Source organism: Chiloscyllium plagiosum, chromosome 19 (assembly GCF_004010195.1).
Source record: "Chiloscyllium plagiosum isolate BGI_BamShark_2017 chromosome 19, ASM401019v2, whole genome shotgun sequence".
Lineage (NCBI taxonomy): Eukaryota > Metazoa > Chordata > Chondrichthyes > Orectolobiformes > Hemiscylliidae > Chiloscyllium > Chiloscyllium plagiosum.
Genome location: NC_057728.1, coordinates 23518304 through 23530009, shown reverse-complemented (window position 1 = coordinate 23530009; position 11706 = coordinate 23518304). Strand labels below are relative to the sequence as shown.

Here is an 11706-nt window from a genome sequence, read left to right as displayed (position 1 = left end):
GTCGGCCGGGGCAGTCAGGTTTGTGGATTTTGGGCAGGAGGTAGAAACGGGCGGTGCGGGGTTGTGGTACTATGAGGTTGGAGGCGGTGGATGGGAGATCCCCTGAGGAGATGAGGTTATGGATGGTCTGGGAGATGATGGTTTGGTGGTGGGAGGTGGGGTCATGGTCAAGGGGGCAGTAGGAGGTGGTGTCGGCGAGCTGGTGTTTAGCCTCAGCGGTGTAAAGGTCGGTGCGCCAAACTACTACCGCGCCTCCCTTGTCTGCCGGTTTGATAGTGAGGTTGTGATTGGAACGGAGGGAGTGGAGGGCTGCACGTTCCGAGGGTGAGAGGTTGGAGTGGGTGAGAGGGGTGGAGAAGTTGAGGCGGTTAATGTTGCGGCGGTAGTTGGCTATGAAGAGATCGAGGGCAGGTAAGAGACCAGCACGGGGTGTCCAGGTGGATGGGGTGTGTTGGAGGCGGGAGAAGGGGTCGTCAGAGGGTGGGTGAGAATCCTGGTTGAAGAAGTAGGCGCGGAGGCGAAGGCGGCAGAAGAATTGTTCGATGTCACGCCGCATGTTGAACTCATTAATCCGGGAGCGTAGAGGAATGAAGGTGAGGCCTCTGCTGAGGACTGATCTTTCATCCTCAGAGATTGGTAGTTCTGGAGGGATGGTGAAAACACGGCAGGGCTGGGAGCTAGGACCTGGTGTGGGGCTAGAGCTGGGAGTGGGGGTGGGGTTGGGCGTGGGGCCGGATGTCGGCGTGTGGGTGGGGTTGGGCGTGGTGACGGAGATCGGCGTGGGGGTGGAGTTAGGCGTGATGACGGAGATCGGCGTGGGGGCGGAGACGCATGCGGCGGGGTGGTCGTACAGGTTAGTGATGTCACTGGGGGTGGCAGTTGCTGCGGCGACAGTAACCCAGGGGGCGGAAGTGGCTGTGGCGACGACAGAAACGGTGTTATTTGCTGTGGTGACGACAGAAACGGTGTTATTTTCTCCTCAAATTTGTAATGGGCCTAGTATAACTGGAGTTGAAATGTCAAAAATAAGATTAATGCAGACAGCTAAGCTCAACCAACTACTGCTTAACGAATTACAATAATAACACAAGAACAAATCAGTTCATCTTCCCCAGTCATTATTAAGAGTGGGAATACTGCCTGTTCTCAGATTTCATCTCCAAGAATTCAAACTTTAACATAATGCAATCATAAAGTCCAGCTCATAAACTTCTATGTAATATGTGATGAACCGTGTATACCCGTTGTAAAGGCAAATCTCGTGAAAGTTGACCCATGTCTTTTAACTTAAAATTTTGTAGTTTGTCATATAATTCTTGTATAAGTTTGAATTATTTTTTCACCTTCAAAGCCCATCGTTTGACTTACTCTCTTCACCTCCCTCTTCCCTGCAGGAGTCTTCTCACACTGTATGTATTTAATGAGGCTAGTACTTAGTAATGACTTTCACCTCTACATCTCCACCCACCCCTGCCCCAACTCATTTGTTTCAAAAGTACTCATTCATGCCATCTGTTCCAGACTTGCCTATTTGGTGCTGTTATGAACAGCCTCCAATCCTCAATAGCCACTACAAAGTTTCAGATTTAAAATTCTTCGCCTTGAGTTTAATCTTATAATGTTCTGTCTCATCCTTTACTATCTCTGTAATCAATTCTGATCCATTAATATAGCATCTGTGACTTGAGGTTAATCATGCACTGTTATGTTCTCTATAATCTGGTTTGAAAATTTATTGGTATAATCCTTTACCATCCGCTTTTCACCCAAAGGCATAAAAATGTAAGAAATAGGAGCAAGAGTAAGCCAGTCAGCCCTTCATTATTCATTTAAATATTGACTCATAAAATCATGTTGACTATCCCTAATCCGTCTTTGCCTTTCCAAATACATGTAAATCCTGTCTCTTAGGATCCCCCCCCAACAACTTGCCCACCACTGATGTCAGGTTCACCAGTCTGTTGTTCACCAGCTTTTCCTTACCACCTTTTATAAATGGTGACACCACATTAGCCAACTTCCAGTCTTCTGCCGCCTCACCTGTGGCTATCAATAATACAAATTTCTCAGCAAGGGGCCCAGCAATCACTTGTCTAGTTTCCTGATCTTCCACTTCAACACCATTTACCTGCGCGATCTCCATAATTCTGATGTTGTTAATATGTAGAAATCTGTTGATCTTTGTCTTGAATATATTCAACAAGTGAGTCTCCACAACTCTATAGGGTGGAGAATTCCACAGGTTCTCAACCCTCTGAGTGAAAAAAAATCTTCCTTCTCTTGTCTTTGTTCTGTAATGAACTGCTAGCTCTAGATATTACAGTCTAAAGGAAACTGCATCTATAAGAATTCTGTATGTTTCAATTAGATCACTTCTCACTGTTCTAAACTCTAGACAATATAGGTCCAGCCTATTTAATCTTTCCTCAAAAAACAATTTTTCCATCACAGAAACTAGTTTGGTGAATCTTCATTGCACTTCAACTGTGGTAAATATATGTCTCCACTGGTAAGGAGACCAAAATGCATGTATGTTAACTTTCAGTGTTTCCTGAATAAGGGCTCCCAAGTCCCTTTTGAAACTCCGCACTTCCCAGCATCTATTTAAGAAATGCTCCCATTTAGATTTTTTTCCTACCAAAGTGGGTGACCTCCCATTTCTCCACATTGTCCTCAAGTAAGATAAAATAATAAATGAAACTTGCCTCTGAATTTGCATGATCATTCATTACTCTATATTTAATTTTTTGTTTCAGGTTAAGCTGTCTTCTGAGCCAAAACAGATGACTAGTTCCAATCTGATTCGCAATAGTTCAAATTTGATCAAGCCAATTCCAATTAAATTGACTGAGTTTGGAACAGACACTCATTATCAACAAGTACAGCAACAGAACAAGGTATTGGGTTTAAAGTTCACTGATGACTTTGTGACAGTATTTGTACTGTTCTCTTTCTAATGTGTCTGAGGATACATTTTTATAGCAACATAAATATGTGTATATTCTCATATGGCAATCGTGTATTGGGCAAATATTAGGTATCTCTATCAATAATTTTAATTATTCTATTTCTACAGCCTGTCTTTTGACTTTTCATTTTTCTGCCATACTTCACTCCATGTGATTATCTGCATCCTGCTATCCAGCTTTGCACCATTGTTCTAGCTTTGGTCTCCTTCAACTCCCTCCCTTTCTTGGTTGTTCCTCTTTCTTTTCTGGTCATTATCGATCTGTTGCTTCTTCAGACTTGAGTAATGTGGGAAGATAAAAGGCAGGAAATATTAAAATGGAGCTTAGGAGTTATGCATGTAGGTGATCTGAGAAGGATTATGAACATAACGATTAACCTAATAAAGGCAGAGAGGTGAGGTGCCTGAACTGGGGTGTGAATAGATCAAGGTGGTCCTACTACTTTGGGTATTTGGAGCATTGAGATCTTAGGAAATACAATCATAGAATGGTTACAGCACAGGAAGAGATCATTTTGCCAGTTTAGTCCCTGCTAACTCTAGAAGAGCAGTTGAGTGAGTTTTACCCCTTACACTTTCCCAGTAGGCGTGCAAATATTTTCCATTTTGAAAGTCTCCTTTTTTTTCCAAACAAGGGTTTGAACAAAGTTTCTTTAGTGTTGTAATATCACTATATGTAATGAAAATTATAGCTAGCAGTCCTTTTGATTTCATAAGAACTAGCAGCAGGAGTCGGCTATCTGGCCCTTCGAGCCTGCACCGCCATTCAATAAAATCATGTCTGATCTTTTCATGGCCTCAGCTCCACTTACCCGCTCTCTCACCATAACACCTGCCCTCTCACCATAACCTTTCCACCCTTAATCCTTGAATGTATCCCATCTGGTTCTGGTTACCTCGCAACTTTTAAGTACAGTTAACCATTTTACAATCTCCCCTTTACCAACTTGTAGCCAATTTAGTATTTCAACTGATTCATAATAACTTTGATAGTAACTTCTTCCTTCAGAAGGCCAGATGCAAAGTACTCCATTTAGTCACTCAGCCTTCTGCCTCCATGTTTAGATCCACTTTTGATGCTTCATCAATACCTCCACACCCCTTCCACCCAATTTTCTTATAACCTTTTTGCTATTTATGTCTTTCTAGTAGATTATGGATTTTTAAAATATCAGATGCCAGTCTTTTCTTGCATGCAAACTGCTCCTCTTATATCCTTTCTTACCTCCTCTCAGAATTGTAAAAAATTAATCATTTTATATTTTGCTTCATCTTATGTTTTTCTTTTGTCACACAGGGACCTCTAGCTTTGTTTGCTTTCACTTTTCCCCATTTGTGAGAGTGTAATTAGACTTTTCCTCAAATGTGATTGCAATCAGAGTTTTGGGAGAACTTTAAGGATTGGAGTGGATAAGAAGTACTCAAAGGGAAGCTGAGACTTTGTTACGTTCACTGGTTGCATTGCAAGGGTTTGGTAGAGAGAGCTAAATTTGGCCAATGTTCCTTTTAAGGCCTCCATAACAATAATTTACATTATTAAAGGTGCCCCATTATATAAATTGTCCCATGATGCTTCACCAGAGTATTATTAAGATACTCAGAGGTGTGGAGGGATTTAAGGAGAAAATTTCAGAGCTTTGGGGCTTTAGCCTCCAGTTTTGGAATCAGGATTATGTAATTAGTCAACATAAGTGTGCAAATATTTGAAGGGTTACAGGCCTGGAAGAGATTACTGACATTCATGGGGGGATTGTGGGGTGGATGGAGAATGGGCATATGTATCAAGTAATATGTGAAAACCAAAGTGAAAAAAGTGTGGAAGAATCATTAGCAGGACTGTTTCAATCTCAATCCTCAACAGGAAATATCTCTCTGCAGCAAACTCACTTGGATAAATCCAGTTCCTTATTCCCTAAAGGTACTCACAAGTTGCTTCAGAAACTACATTGTACCCAGGCATCAATTTCCACATCATGTCCTACTGTTATACACTCTGACCTCCTCTTCAGCAGAACTCCGAATGGTTCCCAGATACAGCCTGTTTCACAGTCTCAGTCTGCCTATCTTAGCTCCACCCTACAAGTGCAACCTGAAATGCACCATGTTCCAACAATAGACAAGTCCAAGAATTCTAAAATAGGGTCAATGTAGGACAGTAACATGAAGTAATTAGTGAGTGGAACTTGGTGCAAGTTAGGATACATGCAAGAACTTGTATAAGCATAAGTGCATGTTAGAAGACTGGCTAAGACTATGGAAATTGTCAAGCCTAAATGTATCAAAGATATGGATGGGTTATATGTAGAGGATCCTGTTCTGATTCTTACAGCACCTTTTAACTTTTTCTCAATATAGTCCAGCTGCAGGTGGACAATCCACCATTTTGTAGACCATACCTTTGCACCGTACATAGTGCCTCCTGCATTCCAGAGCAAACAATTTGCTCTACCTATGCTTTATTTTTTTGGGAGCAAATTTAATCAACACTGTCCCCACTAATTCTTCAGCTTCTTTTTGTGTTGAAATCTTTTTTTAATTCTGCAATGTTGGACAGTACCTGATATATGGTTGTTAAAATGATCTGGTGCTTCATAAGTTTACTATGCTTCTTCTACTGATTTTTTTAACCTCATGTTTCTTTGACTTCTTTGAGTTTTGTGAAGTTTATATTCTATTCATAAAAGTTTTTTTTATAGAGCACAGAATTGGGAACAAAGCATTTGAATTTGGCGGTCTTGTTTGGAACACAAGAAAAATCTACTTTAACTAATGTGCCAAATGAAACACAGGAATTCAAGAGTAAAGCTTCCAGTCGACCAGCTGTTGTACGTTCTCTGTCTTATGAGGAACCCAGAAAACTGCTCGAGCTTGAAACTTCCCAAAGTGTCAAAAAGCAGTTTTGTCCTGCTATTCAGAAACTAATGAGTTGTGGAGTTGACCTGCATCCAGTATCTGAGTTACCAGAAAATCATTCTTGTGAAAACCAAAGTGAAAAAAGTATGGAAGAATCATTAGCAGGACTGTTCCAATCTCAATCCTCAACAGGAAAAATATCTCTGCAGCAAACTCGCTTGGATAAATCCAGTTCCTTATTCCCTAAAGGTACTCACAAGTTGCTTCAGAAACTACATTGTACCCAGGCATCAATTTCCACATCATGTCCTACTGTTATACACTCTGACCTCCTCTTCAGCAGAACTCCGAATGGTTCCCAGATACAGCCTGTTTCACAGTCTCAGTCTGCCTATCTTAGCTCCACCCTACAAGTGCAACCTGAAATGCACCATGTTCCAACAATAGACAAGTCCAAGAGCACTATTGCCTCAAATAGTTGTACTAATCAAATACAAGCCTCCAGTATCATACCCCCTCATGAATTGTTTCAGAAGCTGCAGATAGTTCAGCAGGATCAGCAACATCATGCTGGAAAAATGACTCTTGCAGCTAAGTTTTCAGCTCAGCCGCCACCATTAGTCAATCAGTCTGATTCTGCAATGAAACATTTTGATTCTCAAACTGAAAAATTTATCAGTTCAGAAAAACCAAACCTACTTATTCAGGTAAGAAAACCTAACTGAAAGGAATTTTAAGATTTTGCTATGGAAAATTGACCAAATCCTTTACTAGCGTAACTTTGTACATAAATGATCTTGAAATAACCAGATTGCTTTTTAAGCTAATCTTTATTAATGAGTAACAGGTTTGCTTTATAGTTGGACAATTATGTTTTTGAGCATGGAATGTTACATTGAGGTTTTGTATGTTCAAAAGTATTGTGCTCCATTTATGCAAAATTCCTTGCAGCAAAGCTATTGGTACAAAACTGTTTTCCAAATGAAAGTTGTCAGAATAGTGGAAGTGATTTTTGATCCTGGTAGGACCAAGTCAGAAGTTAAAATGGGTCAGAATGGCAACTAGGAATTCGGGAAGCAGGTGGGTAAGGAAATACCTTTCAGGAGGTTGCACTTCTCCATTAATAGCCTTTTACTTCTAATATGTTAGTTGGTTTTCCCAGGCCTCCAGAAACCTATCCACTAAAGGACTTACAAAGGGCTAGATATATAAAATGAAATGCTTTTACATGGTGATTTGTAAATCAAGAGGGAAGGCAATGGCCCAGGTATTAATGTTGGCCATCAATCCAGAGACCCAGGTAAAGCACTGAGGACTGTAAATGGTGGGATTCGAATTCAATAAAAATCTGTAATGAAGAATTTAATGATGACCATGTAACTATTGTTGATTGTTGGAAAAACCAATCTGTTTCACAAATGGCCTTTAGGGAAATAAACTGCCGTCTTACTTGGTCTGGCCTACATGTGACTCCAGACCTACAGCAATGTGGTTCACTCTTAATTGGAAGCTGAACAATCCATGATGGGCAATCCAGCAATCCTGTGAATAATGGAAAAAAACCAAGAAGGAGGGAAATCTCCTGTAAATCTCTGTTGTTCACTCTCCCACTGATCTGTCCAATGTCTTGCTCTTCTCCATGTTAATTACCTTGTGCTGCCTCAACTATGTGAACCCATGTGATCTGTTCTGTAATCCTTTGGTTTTTCTTGCCGCCCTGCAACTCTCACCTTACATTCTGAAAGTTATAGTTGTTCTTCCTGTCTCTGATGAGGACTGGGGAGGGAAGCAATGAGCAAGACGTTCAACAGGAAAAAAGGTCTGCAGTGACCAGGTGATATGGGATTGGAAGGGACTCTGGGGGGTTGGCAGTGAGCACGAAGTTAGAGAGTGGCAGAGGCTACAAACTGGACAGTCAAAGGAAGGAGGCTGATCAATAAGAGGCCATGAACCAGAGGGTCATCAATGAATGGGAGGGTCACAGTAGTAAAGACCATGAGCTGGAGCATTGGCTGTGAGAGTGTTGTTCAGGGAGGTGGGGTATTGTAAGTTGAATGTTCCACAAGCAGGTTTTGGCAGTGATTAGGATGTAAGTAAAAAGTTAGCACATCTAATGGAATCGGAATACCGAAGAGACCCTTCAGCCCACTGAGTCTATACTACCAAAAATATACCACCGCCTATGCTAACCCACGTTCCCACAATATTTCCACATAGCCTTGCATGTTATTACACTTTGTGCTCATTCACAGCCTTTGCAAAGTATTTGAGGTTTCCCGCCTCAACTACCTTCCCAAGCAGTACCTCACAGACCCCCATGACAACTGTGTGAAAACGTTTGTTCCTCAAATCTTCTCTAAACATCATGCTTTTTACTTTAAATTTATGCCTCTGTTTTATTGATCCTTTGACTAAAGGGAACAGTTGCTTTCTTTTCACCCTACGCAGGCCCCTCATAATATTATCAGTGTCCCCTCAATCTTTTTAAGCTCCAGAGAAAACAACCCAGAGCTCTTATCCAGCCTTTCTTGTTATGAAGTAGAAAGCATGTACTGTACCTTTTAAGAGTGAGTGAATGCTATTCTGAACTGAGATGACAAGCATTTGTGTATATGACGAGATGGCAGTCCCAGATTGTACTGGAAAATTGAAAATATGTAATATTTGGCTGTGAAATGGCTACCCTGAGTTTTGGTTGCAGTTTTGACAACAATTCGAATTTAACCAATCAGTTTAACTTATGCCCCAGGATACAAAAACCCAATAGAATTTGGTTCGATGTTGGCAAAACAATAAATTCAATGAAACAGTCTGATGTTGGGGGTATAAAAATGCAGACATTTTGAAAATTGGAGAGAGAGCAGCTACCATTGAGACAGACACTCATGGGAGAGCTAACATCTTGCTGTCCAAGAAATTAGGAAACGCTCTCTATCGAAGGTACCTTTTCATATGAAACATACTCAGTGAAAAGCAAGAAGGCGACCCAGGGAGATCTTCAGCCAGAAGAAGAAAGACACACAAGACTACAGCAGCTGTGTGGTTTTGAAATTAAAGTTGATGTAATTTTAATAAGTGTCTTATTGGTACAGCATATTGTTAAAAAGTTGGAAGCCGATAATAAGCAGTTAAGAGAAAGGGTGGCTTAGAATTGTGAATAGTTTGTTTTAATGTTCACTTTTAGAGTTTAAAAATATTGATGTTACTGTCTGTAAATAGTGGAATTTGTGAGTTCTCTCACTCCTATTTTAATAGATTACGAGGCGAGGTGAGCTTTTCTGGGTGTTTTAGTTTAATTAAGAGAGCGGTTCACCTCCTTGTCATAACACTCTTGATAGCTGAAATGGTCCATCCTAGACAACTTCTTGGTGAATCTCCTTTGTACCCCTCCAGTGCAATGACATCCTTCCTATAGTGTGGTGACCAGAGCTCTATACAGCACTCCAGCTGTAGCCTAACCGAAGTAAAGTTCCAACATGAAGTGCCTGCTCTTATAATCTAAGCCATGACTGATGAAGGATCTCAAATGCATTCTTAACTACCCTGTTAACCTATCCTTCCACCTTCTGGGATCTGTGAACTCCAAGATCTCTTTGTTCCTCTGTGCTTCCTATTGTCTTGCCATTTATTAAGTACTACCTTGTTATGTTCCTTCTTCCAAAGTGTGTTACCTCACGTTTATCAGGGTTCAATTTCATCTGTCACTGATTTGCCCATCTGACCAAAATGCTTATATCTTCCTTTAATCTAACACCTTCCTCCTTACAGTCAACCACCTAACCAATCTTTTTGTTATCCATAAACTTATCATATCCTCATCTATATCACTTATGAATATCACATCGTCCATATTTCTTAATTATTTTAATTAGGAAAGTTCTTTCATTTGCCTGTATTAGAATTTAACAATGTAAAGTATTTCAGCTTATATAATGTTTTAGTTTTTTTCCTAATGAGAAGGGCCTTGCACAACCTTACTACAGCTTTTACATTGATTTTGATTTGCTTCAAGTTGCTTCACTTAAAGTTGCAGTTTTCAAGGCCTCAACAACATCTTTTAAGTGAGGCCCTGTTCTTTTTCACATGTCCTTTTTGATTTTCATCCTTCAGAATTTCTTTATCTCTGCAGGCACATTTTCATTAGCATGTTCTTAGGATAAAAGCTATACCAGTAATACTCTATTAAATAATTTCCCAGCCCTGGTGATACATAAGAAAGCATTTAGGAATAGTCTCATGTCGAGCTTAGACCAGAAAAGTGACAATTTAAAACAACTAATCCAATTTATTTAAAAAATTTAAACAGGAGCTGTGGAAAGTGATCTTGTCCAAACCATGGAAAAATATTCTGGTTTACAGTTCATAAAAGCTCTTGGTGGCACTCACAAGCAAAGCAGTTGCTAGGGTTAAAACAAAGGCCTAGGAATCTTTTTTTTTGCTGAAATATCATTAAGAATCCAAAATGTAATGGAGAAGCTGTCAACAGACTCTGTTCACCTGATTTTCAGTTTAATTGTAGCCATTATAAATTTTAGTGGTGGCTAAGGTGCTATACCTATAGATGGCACTACAATACCTCGCCAATATAAAATGCATTACGAGATTCCAAGATAAACAAGTGGAAAGAATGCATCAAACATTGTAGTGTGGATTTAGTATGAGCTGATGGTCTTGATGTGCATTTGAAGATTCCTTTCTCAAATGCCTACCAGTTAGAACAAAGCACTAATGTAGGTTCCTCTATACCTATGCGTGTTGAGCTTTCCTAATGCTGAATAATGTGCAGTGAAATTAATATTTGATCATTAAAGTTTAAAATATACTTTAATAATAGTTTGTAATTCAGAAACTTTGCTGCTGCAGTTGATCCTCAAGCACAATATTCATTATTTTAGTAAATTCCACCCTCTATCACTTAATGTAGACATAGATCTCTTCTAGCTCTTGTCAGTTCAGGGTGGCTCACAACTTATATTCTGGAATATATAACATTACAAGGTAAGTCACAAGATAACAGTTATTCATGAACCTCATCACAGTCTAAATTATTAATCACTGTCCTTGTCACAACCTAAACTTGGAACATAGCATTTAACAAGCCTTAAAGATTCAAAGGGTGGGCAAACTTCTATGAATGCAGGAAGCTGAAATAAAGGTAGAAAATACTAAATATTCTCACCTGTTTCAATTTGTAACTATTCTATATTCTTTATTTTGTGCCTCTGCAATACCTATGATATCTTTGAAATTTGCTGCATTGTTGTAGATTCCTGAATTTTATGTTAGTGCAAGTGATCACATTGATGTAGAGAAATGACAATACATCAAAGTTGTTTGTATTACTATGATTGGGGCCAAATCTGAAACAACCCAATTAGGTGTATTTTTTTTTCACTTAAGTCCATGACAACTATTGCATTTTGAGCAAACTGGCACACTTTCAAAAGTTGAAGCAATTTAAACATTAAAATGAAAGACGGAAGAAAGACTTGCATTTATATGATGCTTGAACATATCACAGTTTTGAAAATGATAAAAACATCTTCTTCCTAGCCATTACTTCAGGTGCTAGCTGCGGTTCTGAGTTACAAGATTACACATTCACATCTCACTTTAGGATTTGAACAGAAAAATCAAGGCACACATTGTAATGTAGTCACTGATGGAGTGCTGCACTGTTGGAGCATTAGATTTTTGAATGAGATGTTAAACAAAGGCCCTGTTTTCCTGCACTGGTCGATGTTTAAATATCTCAGGCACTCTCTCAAAGGAGAGAAGATGAGTATTTTATGTTCTGGTCAATATTTATCCACTGGACAATTGTAACAATACACTGGATCATGATTTTAAAAAAGCTCATGCTTACGTATGCAGTTCCATTCATG

General features: G+C 39.6%; 1 protein-coding gene across 10 annotated transcripts in view; it reads left to right on the top strand.

Annotated features, from left to right (window-relative positions):
- Positions 1–11706, top strand: part of dcp1b (decapping mRNA 1B) — a 108593-nt gene that overhangs the window by 77444 nt on the left and 19443 nt on the right. For all 10 annotated transcript variants that reach the window (XM_043709334.1, XM_043709333.1, XM_043709332.1 and 7 more), the window contains 2 exons: positions 2757–2897; positions 5665–6528. In XM_043709334.1, the coding sequence (XP_043565269.1) occupies positions 2757–2897; positions 5665–6528 (1005 nt within the window). The remainder of the gene's footprint in view (positions 1–2756; positions 2898–5664; positions 6529–11706) is intronic.